General features: G+C 43.4%; 3 protein-coding genes across 5 annotated transcripts in view; 2 read left to right on the forward strand and 1 right to left on the reverse strand.

Annotated features, from left to right (window-relative positions):
* Nucleotides 1-25: 25 nt before the first annotated feature.
* On the forward strand, nt 26-8,809 carry ndufa1 (NADH:ubiquinone oxidoreductase subunit A1). Its single transcript, XM_038776259.1, has 3 exons — nt 26-233; nt 8,382-8,471; nt 8,651-8,809. The coding sequence occupies exons 1-3, from the start codon at nt 132-134 to the stop codon at nt 8,669-8,671; spliced, it is 213 nt and encodes a 70-aa protein (XP_038632187.1). The 5' UTR covers nt 26-131; the 3' UTR covers nt 8,672-8,809.
* A 224-nt stretch (nt 8,810-9,033) lies between these two features.
* On the reverse strand, nt 9,034-21,215 carry LOC119952465 (putative defense protein Hdd11). Of its 3 annotated transcripts, XM_038776254.1 has the most exons (6): nt 21,133-21,215; nt 16,856-17,004; nt 13,418-13,530; nt 13,191-13,306; nt 12,336-12,400; nt 9,034-9,403 (listed from the first exon to the last, which is right to left on the reverse strand). In XM_038776254.1, exons 1-6 carry the CDS (start codon nt 21,162-21,164, stop codon nt 9,309-9,311), a joined length of 570 nt encoding a protein of 189 aa, XP_038632182.1. In that variant the 5' UTR covers nt 21,165-21,215; the 3' UTR covers nt 9,034-9,308. The 3 variants fall into 3 exon arrangements, with proteins under 3 accessions (XP_038632182.1, XP_038632180.1, XP_038632181.1); XM_038776252.1 differs by lacking the exon at nt 21,133-21,215 and having other exon boundaries at nt 16,856-17,074; XM_038776253.1 differs by lacking the exons at nt 12,336-12,400; nt 21,133-21,215 and having other exon boundaries at nt 16,856-17,074.
* akap14 (A-kinase anchoring protein 14) overlaps nt 16,932-22,631 on the forward strand; it is a 65,482-nt gene continuing 59,782 nt past the window's right edge. Inside the window, exon 1 of the mRNA XM_038776257.1 lies at nt 16,932-17,037. Coding sequence (XP_038632185.1) covers nt 17,026-17,037 — 12 coding nt within the window. The 5' untranslated portion in view covers nt 16,932-17,025. The remainder of the gene's footprint in view (nt 17,038-22,631) is intronic.

The following is a 22,631-nucleotide window of genomic DNA, read 5'->3' on the forward strand; positions in this document are numbered from 1 at the left end:
GTCGGGGGTCGGGGGTCAGGGGTCAGCGGTTGCTAAGGAGTGGGCGTGGCCGACTCACGCATGCGTGCTGTGCCCCGGGGCGGGGGGTAGAAGGTCAGTCAGTCGGTCGGTGGAAGCGGAGGAGGCCTAGGATGTGGTACGAGATCCTGCCGGGCCTCTGCATCATGGCCGGCTGCCTGACGGTGCCCGGACTCGCCACCATCTACATTCACAGGTGGACAAACGGCGGCAAGGTAATCCCGGCGGCTCGGCTGCAGTTTATAAAGCGCCTTTCCCAGGATTGGCAAGTCGCCAGGATTGGCCTGGAGACCCTGGGCACTGAGGGTCAATCCGCAAGACAATTTGTGTGTGCAACCCCGGGGGAAAAGGAATCAGGATTTCAAAAATAATAATTGTTTTGTTTGTTTTCAGTTTATTTAAACATTGAAAATGGGGAGAAAGAAATTTGGCTGACAGTCTGGTTATATCCAGTTGGATAATGGGTCTTTTTGCCTCAGTGCAAGAGACCCATGTTCAGTTCTGACCGTGGGTGATTGTGTGCACATTCTCCCCGTGTCTGGGTTTCCTCCAGGTGCTTCGGTTTCCTCCTACTGTTTGGGTGAATTGGTCTTGATAAATTGCTCCGTAGTGTCCAAAGGTTAGGTGTGGGGGATTGGGCCTTGATAAGGTACTCTTTCAGAGGGTCGGTGCAGACTCGCTGGGCTGAATGGCCTCCTGCAATGTAGCGAATGACAGCAGTGCATCACAAGGATGAATGTTTTGGCAGAATAATGGTTTGAGTGTGGGGACGAGTCATGTGATGAAACCTCCAGAAATACATTTAATCACAGATGTCGACTTGTCTGGGCATTAGTTGAAAAGCAGCCTCTAGAAGGCGCAAGGAGTGTGATGGACTATTCCTCATTTGCTTGGATTAGTGCAGCTCCAACAAAACTTGGGAAGCTCAACGCCATTGTGAACAAAGCAAACCTGACTGGCACCACATTGGCCACCTTAAACATTCATTGCCTTCATAATTGGTGCACAGTGGTAGCAATGTGTATCATCTACAGGATGCACTGCAGCAACTTGGCAAAAGCTGATTTGACAGCACCTTCCAAACCCATGATCTCTACCACTTAGAGGGACAATGGCAACAGAAGCACGGGGACACCACCAAGCCACTCACAATCCTGACTTTGAACTTTATTGTGGTCCTTCCACTGTCATTGGGTCAAAACTCCTAGAATCTTCCCATCACTAGGTGAACATTCAAAATATGGCTCCCTACCACATTCCCAGGGGCAATTAGGAATGGGCACAAATGCTAGGCTTGGCTGCAATATAGGCATCCCATGCATTAATTTTTAAAATTATCATTTTGGTCTTCTCATCGACTCCTGTGGGGTGAGAAACCTAGAAGATAGGAACAGGAGAAGGCCATTTGGTCCTTCGCGACGGCTCCACCATTCGTCACGATCATGGCTGATCGTCCAACTCAATAGTCTAATCCTGCTTTCTCCCTATAACCCTCGATACCATTTGCCTCAAGTGCCATAATCTAGCCGCCTCGTGAATTTAATCAATATCTTAGCTTCAACTAATTCCTGTGTTAATGAATTTCACAGGCTCACCACTCTTTGGGTGAAGAAATGTCTCCTCATCTCTGTCCTAAATGGTCTACCCTGAATCCTTAGTTTGTGACCCCTGGTTTTGGACCCACCATCGGGAACATCTTCCTTGCATCCAGTCTTATCTAGTCCTGTGAGAATTTTGTAAGTCTCTATGAGATCCCCCCCCTCATTAATCGGCGCTCCAGCGAAAACAATCCCTAATCAAGTCAATCTCTCCTCCATACATCAGTCACGACATCCCTGGAATCAGCCTGGTAAACCTTCTCTGCACACCCTCGAGAGCTAGAACACCCTTCCTTAGAAAAGCACGGAAGGACAGTTGCATCACAGCTCCAGGGTCCGAGGTTCGATTCCCGACTTGGGTTACTGTCTGTGTGGAGTCTACACATTCTCATGTCTGCATGGGTTTCATTCGGGTGCTCCGATTTCCTCCCACAGCCCAAAGATGTGCAGGTTAGGTGGATTGACCATGCTAAATTGCCCTTGGTGTCCAAAAAGGTTAGGGGGGGTTACGGGATAGGAGACGTGGGCCGAGGACAGTGTTTTTCAAACTTTTTTTCCCAGGATCCACTTTTGCCAACTGCCTAACCTTCGGGACCCACTTGATCGCTGACACAGATATGATGGGCCGAATGGCCTCTTTCTGTGTTGCAAAACAACATGACTCCATGAAAGTAGAGATATCTTCAAAGTGAAGAGGGCAGAGGAGAGCCACAAGGTTGTTGTCAATGTTTGAATTATTAAAAAAAACAAGATTTACATTTCTATTAGCACCTTCATAACTAAATGAGTATAAAGTGGTTTGCAATCAATGAAGTACAGTCACTGCTGTGATGCCAATTTATGCACCACAAATCCCACAAACAGGAATGTGAAAAAGCCAGGAAAAATGGAAAAATCCATTGACCTTGGGAGATATTCTCCAGTCGCCGGGCGAATGCAGTCGGAGAATACCACTCCAATCTGTTTTTGTGATGTTGATTGAGGGTTAAATGTTAATGAGGACATCAGGGATAACTCCCTGCTCTTATCCAATGTAGTCCCATGGAATCATTTACATCCACATGAGTGGCAGAGCCTCCATGAAACATGGTAACTGGAAAATGGCATTTCTAGCAGGGCAGCATCCCTGCAGTTCTACACTTAGCCTAGATATGGAGGTGAACCCACGCCCGTCTGATGTAGAGACGAGAGCATTACCCATTGAGCCATGCCTTTTTTTTTTTAAATTTAGCGTACCCAATTATTTTTTCCAATTAAGGGGCAATGTAGCGTGGCCAATCCACCTAACCTGCACATCTTTTGGGTTGTGGGGGTGAAACCCACGCAGGCACGGGGAGAATGTGCAAACTCCACACAGACAGTGACCCAGGGCCAGGATTCGAACCCGGGTCCTCAGCGCTGTGGGCAGCAATGCTAACCACTGTGCCACCGTGCTGCCCTGAGCCATGCCTAATATAGAGGAGACACTAGAGAAATTTAGGCTGAATAGCCCTTAATCTTAAAAATCATCTTTCAGGAGAAGATGCAGTATGCTAATAAATGGCTGGGGAAGAGGAATCCAGAACATTACTGTAAATTATGCTGAGATTAAGACAAAGGGATACAGGTTTAAACTCGGAAAAGCTATTTTTGGGATTGATATCAATATTTTTTTCACGTACAATGCAAGATGATTTTGCGGGGTGGGGTGGGAAGGGTGCAGTCAAAGGCAGCAAGTTTCCATAAAATTCTGCGGGTTCCCCTTCAGTAGCTGTTGTGAAAGAGTCCAAGTATGATTATTCTGTGGCAGATTTAATCTGGTAAATGCAATGAGTTTTACTGCGGGTGAGAATTGGCACTCAGACCCAGAAATAAAGACGACAGATTTCTCCAAACCCTGTTATCCCTCCCACATCTAGAAGTCATGCGTAAACTCTCCAACCTGGTGCTGGGCTTCCCAAAAGCTCCTTCCTACGAGAGAACCGAGAGAGAATGTAAGCGGAGGGCTTCAGGGAGAGGATCTGTGCTCACTTTTCTATAGAAATGGGAACTGAGTCTCTTGGTGGATTTACCTGAAAAGCGACCCAATGTCCCGTTACTCAGCTTCAGTATTGTTCGTGTGTTGGTTCCAAATTACAGCTAACCATCTGTTTGTGATGTCTGTCAACCTGCCAGTCCACTCTGCTTCTCATTCCTGGGCCATACATTCTCCCGTATCTCACTTTCATCGAACTTTTTCTGTTTGCAATCCTGCTGATCTTGCCCAGTAGTTGGGATAGCTATATTAATTTTAGAATGCGCCGCAACCCTTTTTATACCTGCCCGCGACCCACCCGCGGTTCACGACCCCTACTTTGAAAAAGCTTGGCTTAGGAGACGGTTAAAGAGTGGAGATGTGGGCTTAAGTAGAGTGCTCTTTCCAAGGGCCGGTGCAGACTCAATGGGATGAATGGCTTCCTTCTGCACTGTAAATTCTATGATTCTATAAAAGGAGACCAAAACTGCACACACTATTCTGGGTGTGGCCTGGAATGCCCTGTATACAGACCCTGTATAATTCCAACAACACACCCCTGTTCCTGTACTCAAAAAGTCTCTCAATGAAGGCCAACATACCATTTGCCTTCTTTACCGCCTGCTGCACCTGCATGCTTAGCTTCAGTGGTTGGTGCACAGGACACCCAGGTCCCTCTGCACACTCCCCTCTCCCAATTTACAGCCGTTCAGGTAGTAATCTGCCGTCTTGATTTTGCTTCCAAAGTGAATAACTTCACATTTATCCAAATTAGACTGCGACTGCCATTGATTTACCCACTCACCCAACCTGTCCAGATCATGCTGAAGGATCTCTGCATCCTCGTCACAATTCACCCTGTCACCCAACTGGGTATGGTCTGCAAACTTTGAAATGTTACATTTTGCTTCCTCGTCAAAATCATTAATATATATTGTGAATAGCTGGGGTCTGAGCACCGAACCCTGTGGCACCCCACTAGTTGCTGCCTGCCAATTTTAAAAGGACCCGTTAATTTGTACTCTGTTTCCTTTCTGCCAACCAGTCTTCTATCAACCTTAATACACTTCCCCCAATCCCATGTGCTTTAATCTTGCACAATTTCTTATGCGACACTTTATCAAATGCTTTCTGAAAGTCCAAATATACCACATCGACTAGGCGTGTCCCCCCCCCCCCCCCCCCCCCCCCCCCCCCCCCCCCACACACACACACACACACACACTTTGTCAATCTTCAAAGACTCCCAATAGATTTGTCAAGCATGATTTCCCCTTCATAAAATTCCCACTCTGTCTGATCCGGCCACTGTTTTCTAAATGCTCCACTCTAAAGTCCTTGATAATAGATTTGAGAATTTTCCCCACTACTGACGTTGGGCTTACTGGTCTATAATCCCTGTTTTCTCTCTACCACCCTTTTTGAATATTGGGGTGACATGAACTACCCTCCAATCTGGGGGGACTGCTCCAGAGCCTATAGAATCCTGGATGATTACCACCAACGCATCCACTATTTCTACAGCCACTTCCTTAAATACTCTGGGATGTAGATTATCAGGCCCTGGGGATTTATCAGCCTTCAATCCCATCAATTTCCCAATACCATTTCTCTACTAATATTGATCTCCCTCAATTCTTCCCCCTCACTAAATCTTGCATTCTCCAACATTTCTGGTATCTGATTTGTGTCCTCTTTTGTGAAGACAACCAAAGTATGTATTCAATTGCTCAGCCATTTCTTTGCCCCTATTATACATTCCTCTGTTTCTGTCTGTGGGGGATCTACATTCATCTTCACCAGTCTCTTTTTCTTCACATACTTATAGAAACTCTTAGTGTCAGTCTTTGTGTTTTCTGCAAGCTTACTTTCGTACTGTATTTTCCCCTTAATCAATCCCTTGGTCCTTTTGTGCTGAATTCTAAACAGCTCCCAATCTTCAGATCTATTATTTTTCTTGGCCAATCAGTATGCTTCTTCCTTGGATCGGATACTAGCTCTAATTTCCTTTGTGAGCCATGGATTGGCCCTCTTACCCATTTTGCTTTTGTGCCAAACAGTAATAAACAGTTGTTGCAGTTCCTCCATGCATTCCTTGAATGTTTCCCATTGCCTATTCACTGTCATCCCTTTAAGTAACTCTCCCCAATCTATCAAGGCCAACTCACGCCTCATATCTTCATAGTTTCCTTTATCAAGATTCAGCACCCTAGTCTGAATCAACTACTTCACCCTCCACCTTGATAAAAAAAATTCTATCATGTTATGGTCGCTCATCCCCAAAGGATCTCGCACAGTTAGATTGGTAATGATTCCCTTCTTATTGTACAGTATCCAGTCAAAGATGACCTGCTCTCTAGTTGGTTCCTCCAGACATTGGTCAAGAAAACCATCCTGTATACATTCCAGGAATTCCTCCTCTACATTACTGTGGCTAATTTGATTTTGCCCAATCGATGTGCAGATTAAAATCGCCCATGATCGCAGATATTGCCTTATCACGTGCATCTCTAATTTCCTGTTTAATGTCATTCCCAACATCACCACTGCAGTTTGGGGGTCTATATATGAAACCCACCAGTGATTTTTGCCCCTTGGTATTTCTTAACTCTACCCGTACAGACTCCACATTGTCAGAGCTAGTATCCTTTCACACCATTGTGTTAATTTCCTCTTTAACCAGCAATGTCACACCACCACCTTTTCCTTTTTGCCTTTCCTTCCTAAATACTGACTACCCTGGGACATTCAGTTGCCATCCCTGGAGCCAAGTCTTTGTAATCCCAATTATATCGTACCCGTTTACATCTATCTGTAATTAGTTCATTTAGCGATTAGTTCATCTACTTTATTGCAAATGCTCCGCGCATTAAGGCTCAAAGCTTGTCTTTTTAATATTGTTTGTCTTGCTCCCAATATTTTTCGCTACAGCCCTGTTTGAATTTTGTCCTTGGTTTCTCTGCCCATCACTTTTCTTATTCCCCTTTCCACCTTTTATTTGAGCATGACTGAAGCTTTGCTATTCTTAAAGGGAATTAAGAGATGGATGTTCTTTCTGCAGAATCTAGAAACGAGAAGTGGGAACACCAATCAATAGGTAAAAGTAACTTAAGTAACTACATAACAATTATATTCAACTAAAATAGCTTAATTCTCTTTTGAAACTTTCAAAAAGGAATTTTCACAGATTTCTAATTGAATAGAGGATTACTAGATGGGCTATTTTTCATGCCGATGTTATGTTATCAGTGTTTTCTCAAAGTTGCAGGGCTGCGCTGCAACCTAGATTTTTCAGTGCACAAGTCTCCCTCTTTAAGTAATCATGCAAAAAGGAAAGGGCCCACACAAATAGACTGTGCCCTCCAAATGAAGCATATTTTCGTTCTAGTCCAACCTTCTAATGGAAAGGAGTAAAATTGGATGCATGTCAAGAAAATTAGGAATTGTTGCCTAGGACCACCCGACCATGTTCTTGTCATGCACCCAACCATGTTAAGTATTAAAACCTGTTTAAAAGCCTCAGTTGGAATTGAAACCACAGAGCTGGGTTAATGAAGTGCTCCATCAATAGTACTCTTGTCTGCTGGAGCTATATGAGAAACCCTACTCGACATTTTCATTGATTTTCCCAGACACGTAGACACACATATAATAATAATCTTTATTAGTGTCACAAGTAGGCTTACATTAACACTGCAATGAAGTAACTGTGAAAAGCCCCGAGTCGCCACAATCCGGTGCCTGTTCGGGTACACAGAGGGTGAATTCAGAATGTCCAAATTACCTAACAGCATGTCTTTTAGGGACTTGTGGGAGGAAACCAGAGTACCCAGAGGAAACCCACGCAGACACAGGGAGAACGTGCAGACTCTGCACAGACAGTGACCCAAGCCGGGAATCGAACCTGGGACCCTGGCGCTGTGAAGCAACAGTGCAAACCACTGTGCTACTGTGCTTCCATTTTCAATGAAACAGCTGAGGTCGAGAATTCTCCACTTTGGCATTCACAAGCTTGAAGTATAATCTTATCAAGCAGGGGAGACAAGGTGGCGCAGAGGTTAGCACTGCTGCCTCATGGTGCTGTGGACCCGGGTTCGATCCTGGCCCCAGGTCCCTTTCCATGTGGAGTTTTCACATTCTCTCTGTGACTGCGTGGGTCTCACCCCCCACAACCCAAAAGATGTGCATGGTAGGTGGATTGGCCACCCTAAATTGCCCCATAAGTGGAAAAATAAAAGAAAGGTGCCATGTGGCTTAGTGTCAGATTTCTGGTGTTCATGTGAAGGGCCTTGTGATGTTTAACTACATGAAAAGTGCTTATGAATGTAAATTATATATAGTTCTCAGCTGGAACAGAGGAATATCGTAAGATTTCTCTCTACAATTGACAATCTAATTTGCTCTGAATTTATTTGCAGTATTCAACAGCAAAGTAACAATTTTCAGATTTAAATATATCCCTGCCCCTTTTCACCTATTAGATTTCTGGCAGTTAAGAAAGGGATAATCTGAAGACTGTGGCTGAAATTCGCCCGTAACAATATCAGTGGAAGATACCTTTCAAAATCACTGGAGTCGTACAGTTCTTGGCAATAAGATTAAAGCTGTACATTTAGGTTTGTCAGTAGTTTTTAAAAATACAATCGTTGGCATTTATTAAATCTGCCTGCACTGTAAATTCTATGAAATCAAGGGTTTACTTTACGCATAAACAATAAAGAGCAACTATTTTTTTTAAAATCCCGATAACGTTTTAATGATTCTTTGTTTAGGAGAAACGGACTGCTCGTTTACCTTATCATTGGTCCCTCCTGGATCGAGACAGAAGAGTGTCTGGTTGCAAAACCTATTACAAATCAAAGGTAAATGCTTGAGCATAAGAGCTGATGTTGCTTATTCTGACCATCACTTTTAATGCTTAAAATCATTCACATTTCATGTTTTAAAAAAGTTACCAAGACTAATTATGATTTGAAATAGTCTTTGTTTTATTGGTGTAATTGTGGAAACTTATGCCCTATTTAACTCTTCTGTTTTACAGGGGTTAGAAAACATTGACTGATGGACTTGTCACCTTAAACTACGGGACCCATGAACCTGCAAGGGAATGGTCGCTAAAACCTGAACTTTACTCTTTGTTCCATGAAGTAACTTAGAATAAATTAGAATAATAATATGAAAAATAAAAGTGTGAACCAATTATGTAGGTTGCCTCTTATTGAGGATGAGTTCTTGGAGGGAGGGAATGGAATATATACAAGCACAAAAGGTGGGTGCATTGGAACAGCGAAAGTGCTGATATGGCAGCTTGGTATGTTCAACTAAATAGATTTCTATATTTCACTTTTTACAGACCATGTCAATTTGCATTTGCTTCAGCATGAAAAAATTTGATTGCCATGGATTAAAGGTATTAGGCAAATGTAATAAAGAAGGGGGAACATAAAATAGTAAAGTTTAAGAATTAGAGAAATTTCAGGAAAGCAACTTCAAACCAGACTATTTCAAATACATCTGAGAGCATGGGAAAGATGGTGTGTTAAATTGGGAGAAATAAAGAGATTTGTTTAACTTTGTTTATTATTCCTCAAACTGAATTGCATATTAGAGAAACTCATAATTACAGCACACTGTTCAGGAGCATATTATAACACATCCGCATTCTATCCTAATGTATGCTGATTTGCTGCATCTCAATACTAATTTTGACATCCAGTAATCATCAAGGAACATAAAAACAGTGTAGTGATGATGCTGATTCCATAGACCATCTTCACAGCACAACATGCAATTCCTGGAGTGAAAAAAAAATTACATAATTAATGCTTGATGTTTTGAAATCCTTATAGGAAGAAATTAACAGCCTTATTTAAAAAGTACATATCAAGCCATGGTCAACACATGGAAGTGGGAACTGCAAGTATCCTTCTGAGTTACATATTATGAGAAGTCAAGGTGAAGATTCATAGTGTAGGGAATCTCCAAAGTTTTCTTCCTATTCCTTCTTGGGAGGTGGGCTTTGATGGTAAGGTCAGCATTTATTATCCATCTTTAATCTTCCTTGATAGAGATATTGAATCCTCACTGTTTTCAGGTGATGGCAGTGGTGAAGCACCTTCTTAAACCCTTGTGGTACTTATGGTGTAGATACACCCACGGTGCGTTAGGGAAGGAGCCGCAGGATTTTAATCCAGCAACTGAGAGGAACAGTTCTATAGTTCCAAGTGGGCAGGTTACGTGGAGGAGAACCTGCAGATGGTGGTGTTCCTGTGTGTCTGTTCCCCTTGTTCTTCTTGATGGTAGAGGGGGTGGGTTTGGAAGTTGCTGGCAAAGGACCCTTTCAGTGCACCGTTTAAATGGTAGACACTGATGCTGAACAAGCAGGCTGCTTTGTTCCTTGAGTGTTATCGGAGCTGCACTCATCCAGGCAGGTGGAAAGTATTCAATTACACTTGTGCCTTGTAGATGGTAGGCAGGGTTTGGAGAGTCAGGAGGTGAATCACAGCAGATTTCCCAGCCTCTGACCTGCTCATGTTGCCACAGTGTTTATATGGCTGGTCTATTTTGTTTCTGGTCGATGGTAGCCCCCTGGATGTTGATGGTGGGGAATTCAGCAATGGTGATGCTGCTGAATACAGACATCTCCACTTCTGATCTTGCATTGGAGGGAAGGTCATTGATGCAGCAGTTAAATATGGTTAGGCTTAGAACAGTACCCTCTAGAATCCCTACACCAATGTCCTTGGGAATTGGTGCTAGAGGTGTAAACAAGAAATAATAATAAGGGCTGAATCTGCTAGTAATGTTTAGTTTGACACCGGTATAAAAGCTTGGAAATTCTAGAAGGAAAGATTGACTGAAGGAGACTGAGTTTCCATCATTTTCCCATTTTTGTGGAAGACTGATGAGTATAAGTTTCAGCACAGATGTAGAAGGATGAGGATTATGTAAAATAGCGTATTGAATGCTGAGGAGGACACCACAGAGAATTTTACTAGTATTCATTAAATAACGACAAAAACAAAATGAGATGGGAAAGAGAGATTCCAGCAGAAAGTGAGAGCTGGATCACTTAACAGGCAGAGTTTTGTTTGTACTGTATCCTAATTAACACTGTGAGGGATAATGTCCTGGAACTATTGCTGCTACCCACTGTTCTCTTGCAGTTGACAGGAATGAATGAAATGTCAACCGATAGACGCATATCAGAGTTTAATGAGGAACATAGAACAGTACAGCACAGAACAGGCCCTTCGGCCCTCGATGTTGTGCCGAGCAATGATCACCCTACTCAAACCCACGTATCCACCCTATACCCGTAACCCAACAACCCCCTCCCTTAACATTACATTTTAGGACACTACGGGCAATTTATCATGGCCAATCCACCTAACCCGCACATCTTTGGACTGTGGGAGGAAACCAGAGAACCCGGAGGAAACCCACGCAGACACAGGGGGAGGACGTGCAGACTCCGCACAGACAGTGACCCAGCCGGGAATCGAACCTGGGACCCTGGAGCTGTGAAGCATTTATGCTAACCACCATGCTACTGTGCTGCCCAACACCGTAACAGAGAAAGATGTGTCTCTGATGTCTATTGCTATTGCAGGTGGTAGGTTTCAAAATGCTTTTTTAAAAATTTAGAGTACCCAATTATTTTTTTTCCAATTAAGGGGCGATGTAGCATGGCCAATCCACCTACCCTGCACATCTTGATGTGCAGGGTAGGTGGATTGGCCTTGCTAAAGTCTCCCTCAATTGGGAAAAAATAATTGGGTAGTCTAAATTTATTGGAAAAAAAAATTTAGCGTACCCTGCACATGAGGCTGTTTAGCACAGGACTAAATTGCTGGCTTTGAAAGCAGGCCAGCAGCATGGTTTGATTCCCGTAACAGCCTCCCTGAACAGGCGCCGGAATGTGGCAACTAGGGGCTTTTCACAGTAACTTCATTTGAAGCCTACTCGTGACAATAAGCGATTTTCATTTCATTTCATCTTTGGGTTATGGGGATGAAACCCACACAAACACTGGGAGAATGTGCAAACTCCACACGGACAGTGACTCAGAGCCGGGATCGAACCTGGGACCTCGGTGCTGTGAGGCTGCAGGGCTAACCCACTGCGCCACCGGGGTGCATGTTTTTAAGGTAAGGGGCAGGAGAGTTAGGTGGGATTTGGGGAAAAGCTTTTTCACCCAAAGGGTAGTGGGAATCTGGAACTCGCTGCCTGAAAGGGTGGTGGAGGCAGGAACCCTCACAACATTTAAGCATTTAGATGTGCACTTGAAATGCCATAGCACACAAGGCCATGGGCCAAGTGCGGCACGGTAGCACAGTGGGTAGCACAGTTGCTTCACAGCTCCAGGGCCCCGGATTCGATTCCCGCTTGGGTCACTGTCTGTCTGGAGTCTGCACGTTCTCCCTGTGTTTGCGTGGGTTTCCTCCAGGTGCTCCGGTTTCCTCCCACAAGTCCCAAAAGATGTGCTGTTAGGTGAATTGAATATTCTGAATTCTCCCTCTGTGTAGACAAACAGGTGCCGGAATGTGGCGACTAGGGGCTTTTCACAGTAACTTCATTGCAGCCTACTTGTGACAAGATTATTATTATTATTAATAAAGTGTTGGAAATAGGTATTAGAGTGGGTTGAAGGGTCTCTTTCTGTGCTGTAAAACTCTATGGGTCTATGTAAAAACTTACTCCAGTTTCCATTATCGTCCACTCACCTTTGGTTAAAGAAGGTGATTGGACATTAAGCCAGTAGATTTCACGAGATTGAGCCACCGTTGCCCTGTCATGAGAAACAAAATATATCACCACGTGTAAGTTCCCCTCCACGCGGTACACCATCTTTAATGGGAAGTCTGGAACTGCTTCCCTAACAGCACTGTACCTACACCACATGGGCTGCAGCAGCTCAAGAAGGTAGCTCACCACCACCGTCTCGCGGGTAGTTCGAGAAGGGCATCAAATGTTGGCCTTGACCAAATGTAGATAAAAATTGGTCTTTGTGGGGGCTTTCTGTCTGCACATTGGCTTCCACGTTCCCACATTACAACTGTGATTACAGTTCAAAATGTACTTCATTGGCTGTAAAGAACTTTGGGATGTGCTGAGGTCATGAAGTGCAGGTCTTGCTTTTTCTGTCACTGATCCAGGACCCCTGACCCTGGCGTGCTGTATAAAACTTTTCTGTTTTTGTCACCTTTTGGTTTGAGATTATTTTCTTTCCCTATTTCTGTAATTTTTTTCTCTTTTTAAAAAAAAAATTGTTTTTCTCCACCAGAAAATGTCTTTACCTGACACAAGCTGCTGTTTTGTCTACTTGCTACCACTGGGTGGCACCACAAACAGCCATCTTGACCATACCTCCAGAACGCTCTCATTTGGAACCAAACCTTCACAGTTTCACACTAGTACTGCACCAAATACAGTTTTGTTATAAGGACACAAAATAAATGTACATTAACTGGAGGAAGTTCCTGTATGGACAGAGTTCCTTTTGGCCTTTCTGATGACCATACAGTGATATGTAACTTAGAACTTACACTCTGTGTATGGAAATTAAATTCAGTACTTACGTGAATGTAACAGCATCAGGACAGGCTGACTCAGGGGGGATCCACACAAATGTGGTGGAACTATTCTTGGGGGCCGTGCTTGAGTGGGTAACTGCAGCTCCTAGATTTCCAAAGCACTAAATTAAAAAAAAATAGTAAAATACTGAAATACATACACAAGTGGCAAAATAGAACAAATTTTGAAGGAAACTAATTTGAGCCATGTGTTGTTTTAGTCTGGACTTTACCTGTAACAGTTTGGTGTTTTCAGGTGGGTCTTGCCAGGATCCTAGTGGAGTGGTGCTTCTATCTTTTCGAGCTTCCAATATGAAGCCACGATATTGCGGCCCCAGTATTTGAACTGAATGTAACGTTAATATATGTGATTAACATTCTGTCCACCTTTCTTTTTGAGCCTTTTAGATTAACCTGATGGCTTTAGTACCTCTGTACTGGACTGTTCACAAACTGTATGCAGAATTCAGTAACAAGCCAGTTAGAATTGCCAACTTCAATTAAATATAATTCCAGGAGGTTTAATTACGTGACTTGCCCCCACACTCCAGCCATTAGTCACCAACCCATTCATTCTTGTGACGTACTGGCTTCCTAAGGACAAAAAGACTCATTACTGAATTGGTTGATGCTTGACTGTCACTAAAGTCCTTCAGGGAAGGAAATCTGATGTTCTTACCCGGTCTGGCCTACTTGTGACTCCAGACCCACATGAAGCTGCGGTTGACTCTTAAATGTCCCCCGCTGAAATGGCTCAGCAAACCACTTGGTTCAAGGGCAATTAGGGATGGGCAACAAATACTGGCTCAGCCAGCGACACCCATATCCCAACAATAATTTTTTTTAAAGACCCCCTGCCCCCCTACGTTTTCAATATTTTTATATCTGGTAAAGAGAAATGTTTTTTTTAAAACTATCTTTTTTAATGCCCAATGATTTTTCTGCAGGGTTGCCCACAATAGTGTCCGAGAGGTGTTCAATTCCTGGAGACTCCAGGCAAATCCTGGAGTTTGCAACCTTAAAGCCAGCGTAGACTTGTGGAGGCAACTGGCCTCCTTTTGTGCTGTGAATTCTAGAATGCTGCTTAAGTGACGTGGCTAATGCATTGAGGTGTGCAAAAACTGTGTTCAGAATTATTGTATAATGAATTGCCGTCTGATCTAACCAGCTCCAACATGGGCATGTTGTTTGGGTACAGATTATTCCATTGTGTTGAATAAATATAAATAGTGTTAATAATTATTAGGTTTGTAAGATTGTTATGGTTTGGAACTGTGCCTTTAATGTAAAATGAAGGAAACCATGCTCTTCTGAAATCTCCCTGGCTGGCTTAACTGTTAGAGGTTAAAAGGAGCCTGGATTGCTTTATTGGGAGAATGATACAGGTGTGTATGCTTGGAGACAATGGCAAAAACCTGTGTGTTAACAATGGATAGACTTGAGTTTCCAGAATCCAGAACAGTAAATGGTAGTACTTTAAACTGTCCATTTAATTCCAAGATAAGAGAGAGTTGGGCTCTCATGGATAGCTAATCAGCATCTCTAACTGCATACAAGACTCATGTGATTCACATTGTCATAATGTCGATTTTGGAGATGGGAAGGGTACATAGGAAAACATTGTGTTTTCAGGCTACAGGCATTCCCAAAATATCACTGAATATCAGAGATGGGTAATCTGCCAGGGTCTGGGTGCGAGAGATTAGCCAGAGGCTGAGAGTTTCTATTGTTCACCACACATAGATGTGGGTAGAAAGTTTGTACTTTAATTGGAAAGACCAAATTTGTGAGGATTTAAAACGAGGCTGGAAGATTTGCCTAGTTTTAGCCAGAGGGAAATTCACATCCTGAAATACAGTTCTGGAATTAAAGATTTCCAGGCTGGGAAAGAAAAATATCTTGGGTAAACCCTCAGGAACTATGAATCATTCTGATAGCAGGAGAATTTAATATCTACTTAAAGATAGTGTATTGTCTATCTGATAGTGAGTATTTCTGATTGTTAAAAGTTTTGTTCTATTGCTTGAAGCATAAGTTGCCGACAAAAATAGTGTTTAGCCAATAATGCTTTTAGCCTATTTGATACAGTAAATGTCTTGAAACAGTGCTTTCCCAAATGTTTTCCCAGTGTGACCCTATTTTAATGCCTTAAACTTTGTGTGACGCCAGACTGAAAATTTGGAGAGGAGGGTAGTAGAAGAGTTTTTTAAGTAAGGCGGGTGGGAGGTAGGGGGGGGGGGGGGGGGGGGGGGGAGGAGGAGGCTTCAGTTGTTGCCTGGGGCTGGGGATTATTTATTTTTATTTGTTTATGGGATGTGGGCATCACTGGCTGAACCAGCATTTTTGCCCACCCCTAATTGCCTTTGAACTGAGTGGCATGATGGGCCGTTTCAGAGGGTATTTAAGAGACAACCACGTTGCTGTGGGTCCGGAGTCACATGTAGGCCAGACCAGGAAAGGATGGCAGATTTCCTTCCCTAAAGGAAAGAAATTCAAGTATTCTGACTGATTATTAATATAATGGCATCCTAATTATCACTCTTACAAAAATCAGGATTATTGGCACAATTGGAAAATTACTTTAGTATGGTAGGATCCTGAATATTGATGCAATAGGACTCTGATTATTAATTGATGATTCTGGTTATTAATGTATTAGCATCATGATTATTGAAGCAACAAGCAACTGCTTAATGCAATAAGAATTTAATGTAATTAGATCCTGATTATTAAGGTATCGGGGCACTGATTATTTATGTAATAAGATCCTGATTGTAGAAGCAATGCAATTAATGTAATTTTATCTTGATTATTAATGTAGTCGGGTCCTGAATCTTAAAGTAACAGGACTCTGATTATGGATGTATAGGAACCTGATTATGGATGTATAGGAACTGATTATGAATGCCTGAGCATTGATGTACTGGGATCCTCATTATTGATGCAATAGGATTCCAATTATTAATGTAAAAGAATCATGATTATTCCTGCATTATGATCCTGATTATTGTTGCAAGATTATCTTGATTTTTGAAGAAATAGGTTTTCTATCAGTCGTCAGAGAAGCCAAGCCCACCAACAAAAATACACAAAGGTTTCAAGGGTCTCACAGCTATTAGAAATCACGGTAGCCATTGCTGCCTCAGATCTCACAACTTCCAAAGCTCGTCTCGAGTCCACTGGGGCTTGTTTTGGAAGCTCTCTCTTAAAACATGAAATCCTGCCCTGGCATCCATTCAGCTATTAACTCGAAGTTTGAATTTCTTTTCAAAAGTTATCAATCTCGATGGGGATCGTAACAACAGTGAGAAAGTCTCTGCCTGTGTAGTCCAGGGAATAGTGGGCTAATTAAGGGACTCACCGATTATTTTGCTCTTCGGATCAACCTCATTTGACTTTAAATTATTGTGGTGCAAGCAGTTAGTCTCTGACACTTAGTTTGAACCAAGGTTTTCATACACACACAGTTTGCTCTTTAATAGGCCCCCTCCCCCTACATCACATTTTACTGATTGATGTGCCAGGCCGTGCTTTTTTAAAATTGCTCATTTGATTTATAATGGATGCCATGAGGCATGCCAAATTTGTCTTGTTAGAAAAGCCAATAATAAATTATCTTTGCAGCAGCAGCAGCAGCAAGTGAGTAACTCCAGCATTACACAAAAGCATACCTTGTTTTGGTATTCCGGGTTGGTAGGTGCTCGTTCCAGTTTCGATGGTGTAAGGTGCAGTGCTGGACTGTGGCAAAACTCCCGAGTGCCTGGGCATCATACTTTCGCACACAGATGAAGGTGCACCAGTACTGAAGCCTCGGCTCAAACTGAGAACATTCAAAAAGACAATGGAACACACAGTAAGTAAGATCCTGCAGACCATTTTTGCTGTTCTATACCTGACGCTTCCAATAGGAATACTGCAAATTTTTTGCAAGGTGCACTGGTGAGGTTTGCTGCCTGAGATGTTTTGCTGACTCATTCATGATAATAAAGTCCTTTCTTTTCTTTATCTCCATACGAAGCACACATGAAATTACTTTCAACGAGGTATTGCTTGTTTCTGAGTTCCATTTCTGAAAATATTTTAATCATTGGTTAAATGTATTTTAAAAAATTTGAATTTGTGAAAATACTTCAAAGAAGAAATATTTTCAAATCTCAGTATGAAATATACTGAAGCAATTGTTAAAGAGAAAACCTCCAAGAGGAAGGCTGCATTTATACTGTCAGGTGTGCTTTCATGCAAGGCACTGGTTAAAAATTGGAAAACCTTATACTCTCATCTCCGGACCAGTAGATTGTAGCTTCAATTCTGAACTTCATTGTGTTTTATAAGAATCCAAGGTGTGGACAGCACCACACCGTTTCTCGTTGTGGCAGCAAAGAAATACAACAATATTCTACATTGCGCTATAAACTATGTCAAATTTCCTGCTTTGGGCTAAATCACTCATCCATTTAAATTTTGCTGGAGTAGTTAGATCATTGTTAATGGTCACCAAAATAGGCAAAATGATATGAACACAACGGTGATTATTTAGAATTATCAGAAGAGTGGCTTGGTGGTACCACCACAGACCAAGATGGATGGGTCCGAAAGGACATAATTGCAAGACTGGGACTGCAGCAGGCGATGAGGGAACCAACAAGAGGGGAAAACACATCTTTTTTTTAAATGAGTACCCAATTCTTTTTTCCAATTAAGGATCAATTTAGCGTGACCAATTTACCTTCCCTGCATATCATTTGAGTTTGTGGGGGTGAGATCCACGCAGACACGGGGAAAATGTACAAACTCCACACGGACAGTGACCCAGGGCCGGGATCGAACCAGGGTCCTCAACACCATGAGGCAGCAGTGCTCACCAGCATGCCGCCCGAGGGAAAGCATACTTGACCTCATCCTCACCAACCTGCCTGCTGCAGATCCTTCAGTCGTGACGGTATCGGTAGAAGTTACCACCGCCCAGTCCTTCTGGAGACAAAGCCCCATCTTCACATTGAGGATACCCTCCATTGTGTTGTGTAGCACTACCACTGTGCTTATTGCGATAGACTTTGAACAGATCTAGCAAATCAAAACAGGGGCAGCATGGTAGCATAGTGGTTAGCACAATTGCTTCACAGCTCCAGGGTCCCAGGTTCGATTACCGGCTTGGGTCACTGTCTGTGCGGAGTCTGCACGTTCTCCCCGTATCTACATGGGTTTCGTCCGGGTGCTCCGGTTTTCTCCCACAGTCCAAAGACGTGCAGGTTAGGTGGATTGGCCATGCCAAAATGCCCTTAGTGTCCAAAATTGCCCTTGGTGTTGGGTGGCGTGACTGGGTTATGGGGATAGGGTGTGGGTTTGGGTAGGGTGCTCTTTCCAAGAGCCGGTGCAGACTCGATGGGCCGAATGGCCTCCTTCTGCACTGTAAATTCTATGATTCTTAAATTCTATGATTCTAAGACTGGGTATCCATTAGGCGCTGTGAGCTCTCAGCAGAAGCAGGACCGTACTCCACCACAATCTGTGACTCCATGATCTGGCATATACCCCACTCTATCATTACTATCAAACCAGGGGATCAACCCTGGTTCAATGAAGCGTGCAGGAAGACATGCCTGGAGCAACATTAGGCATACTGAAAAATGAGGTCAACCTGGTGAAGCGACAACATTGGACTACTTGTGTGCCAAACAGCATAAGCAGCAAGTAATACAGCTAAGCAATTCCACAACAAACGCAGCAGGTCTAAGCTCTGCAGTCCTGCCCCATCCAGCCGTGAATGGTGGTGGACAATTAAACAACTCACCAGAGAAGGAGACTCCACAAATATCCCCATCCTCCATAATGGATGAGCCCAGCACATATGTGCAAAAGACAAGGCTGAGTCATTTGCAACAATCTTCAGACAGATGTGCTGAGTGGGTGAACCATCTCGGTCTCCGGAGGTCCCCAGCATCACAGATGTCAATCTTAAGCTAATACCCCACATGAGATCAAGAAAAGGCTGAAGGCACTGGACACTGCAAAGGCTATGGGCTCTGACAATATTCCAGCAATAATACTGAAAACTTGTGCTCCAGAACTTGCCACACCCTAACCATGTTGTTCCAGTACAGATACAACACTGGCATCTACCTGGCAATGTGGAAAATTGCCCAGCTGTCTCCTGTACACAAGAAACAGAACAAATCCAACCCAGCCAATTACTGCCCGATCAGTCTACTCTCCATCATCAGCAAAGTGATGGAAGGAGTCATCAACCGTGCTATCAAGTGGCACTTACTCAGCAATAACCTGCCATGGATGCTCAGTTTGGGTTCCGCCAGGGTCACTCAGCTCTGACCTCATTGCAGCCTTGGTTTAAACATGGACAAAAGAACTGAATACCAGAGGTAAGGTGAGATTGACTGCCTTTGGCATTGAGGTAGCATTTGACCGAGTATGGCATCAAGGAGCCCTAGCTAAACTGGAGTCGATGAGAATCTTGAAAAATTCTCTGCTGGCTGGAGTCATACCAAGCACAAAGGAAGATGGTTCTAGTGGTTGGAGGTCAATCATCTCAGCTCTAGGATATCACTGCAGGAGGTCCTCGGGGTAGTGTTCTAGGCCCAATCATCTTCAGTGCTTCATCAATTACTTCCCTTCCATCATATGTCAGAAGTGGGGTCATCCACAAACATGTTCGGTACCATTTGCAACTCCGCCGATAATGAAGCAGTCCATGTCCAAATGCAGCAAGACCTGGACAATATCCAGGCTTAGGCTGACAAGTGGCAAGTTACATTTGCACCACACAAGTGCCAGGCAATTACCACCCCTACAAGAGAGGATCTAACCATCGGCCCATGACATTCAATGGCATTACCATCGCTAAATCCCACAATTAACATCCTGGGGGTTACCATTGATCAGAAACTGAACTGGACTAGCCACATTAAGACTGTGCCCACCAGGGCAGGTCAAAGGCTAGGAATCCTACAGCGAGTAACTCACCTTCTGACCCCCCCAAAGCCTGTCCACTATCTAAAAGACACAAGTCAGGACTGAAATGAATACCCTCCACTTGCCTGGATCAGTGCAGTTCCAGCAATACTCAAGAAGTTTGACAACATCCAGAACAAAGCAGCCCACTTGATTGTTCCCCCTTACACAAACACTCAAACACTCCACAACTGACAAACAGTGGCAGCCGTGTGTACCATCTACAAGATGCACTGCAGTAACTCGCCAAGGTTCCTTCGACAACACCTTCCAAACCCAAGACCACTAACCATCTAAAAGGACAAGAGCAGCAGATACCTGGGAAGCCACCAAGTCACTAACCACCCTGACTTGGCAATATACCTTCGGTCCTTCACTGTCGCTGCGGCAAAATCCTGGAACTCACTCCCTAACAGCTCTGTGGGTGAGTTTCTCGGACTGCAGAGGTTCAAGGCAACTGATCACCACCTTCTAAAGGGCAACTAGGGATGGGCAATAAATGCTGGCCTAACCAATGATGCCCACATCCCAAAAAAGGAATTTAAACTGTTTTTAAAAACTGATGGGAAGGTCTCTGATGGGGATGGCCCTGTTAAGGGTCTGAAGGTTGGTCTCTGTTCGGTATCTGATGGGACGTCTCTGTTCGGGGTTTGATGCGGGGTGGGGTGGACAGGATTTGTGATGTGGGGGGACCCTCTAATGGACTTTGGGGGCACACCTACATTACATACTTACCCCCTTGACCCACCACAGGGTCCACTGCGTCAGGGCCATGGTTGAAAACACTTGCACCAACAACGCCCATGTGAATCCCGACTGAGAGGCCTGGAGCATCACGGGGACGGGGAGAATCCGTTTCTAGCCCGTTAATCGGATTCAAATGGGTTCAGATGACTCATTTGCATCCTGCGGTCAGTAGGTCATCCTGTAGCCCAGTACTTTAAAGGAATTCTCCACACAGTAAGTTTTCTTTATTACTTACAGTGACAAACTCAATAGTGAACTTGTGACCATCCCATATATAATAACTGCAAAGAAAGATCCATGGCAATGATCAGAACAGCTGCTGGTTGTGAACGCATGGTTGGAGTTTATAGTTTCTGTGCATATTAAATATAACAGCTCAGTAGGATAGCAGAAGTGAGACCAGAGTTGTATTTATTGGTTTGTGGAAGTAATGTATTTAGCATATTGTTTGCAGTGGAAGAGCAGCATGAATGATACTTTTGTCCAAATTGACTTATTAAGCCATTTTAGCTCCCATTAAGTTGTATTCTGCTGTTACGTGTGGAGATGGTAATTTTAAAAACTCAATTTCCTGACATAAATCAGATGAATGCACACTGGTACTAGGATGTACGGTGAGGGACTGCTCTGTGGTCTGATACTAGAATCAGTATGCATCACACTTTAATACTTTGATCATCGTAACATTTTGTTATCTGTTAAAACACTAGTCTTCTCTTAACATCAGTTTTCATTAATGTTTCTTCTTGACGTATTAGAACTTAAAGAGTTCCCTTGATGTCCCAATTAAGCACAGTGAGCAAGTAGAATAGTCGATAAAATGGAGGCTGTAAGCAGAATGTTGCCCATAACTGTTCCCAACCAACAACAACTTGCATTTATTTATTTTTATTCATTTTTAATAATTTTTTTGACATAAATTTTGAGTACTCAATTCATTTTTTCCAATTAAGGGGCAATTTAGCATGGCCAATCCACCTACCCTGCACATCTTTTTGGGTTGTGTGGGTGAGACCCACACAAACACAGGGCGAATGTTCAAACTCCACACGGACAGTGACTCGGGGCCAGGATTGAACCCGGGTCCTTGGCGCTGTGAGGCAGCAGTGCTCACCACTGCATCACCGTGCTGCCCCTAACAACTTGCATTTTTATTGCACCTATAATGTAGTAAAACATCACACGGTGCTTCACAGGATCAAACAAAGTTTGACATAACCATAATAAATCTAATTGTCATCCCTTTATTTCCTGGACAATATTTATCCCTCAATCGACATCTAAAAACGGATTTCCTAATCATGTTGAGTCTAGCTGTGCACAAATTGGCTGCCATATTATCTTCATCTATGGCAGTGGTGGTACTTCAGGTCTGTAATTGGCTGTGGCATGTTCTGAGATCGCGAAAGTGCCATATAAATGGAGTTTTTTTCTCTCTGACATTCACCGAGAAACAATAAACAATAGAGCAATGAATTGCTGTGATGAATTTTCGGAAACAATGCAGAAGACTTTTCCCCGACCCACTATTTCTTTTGTTGACTATTACCTCAAGCAGAAAACTCAAGCACACTCAGTGCTTTGATTAAAGTCCTTTTGAATTCTTGAGAGAGGGGATTTTAAGCGGACAGGCTTTAAATGACAAAGCCTATTCCTGAAGTACCCTTTCTGGCTGAAATCGTAACCTTTTTTCAGTCACGCTCAACTCCACTGTGAACTATCACAGGATTGCAA

The sequence above is a fragment of the Scyliorhinus canicula genome, chromosome 17, assembly GCF_902713615.1.
Source record: "Scyliorhinus canicula chromosome 17, sScyCan1.1, whole genome shotgun sequence".
NCBI classification, from domain to species: domain Eukaryota; kingdom Metazoa; phylum Chordata; class Chondrichthyes; order Carcharhiniformes; family Scyliorhinidae; genus Scyliorhinus; species Scyliorhinus canicula.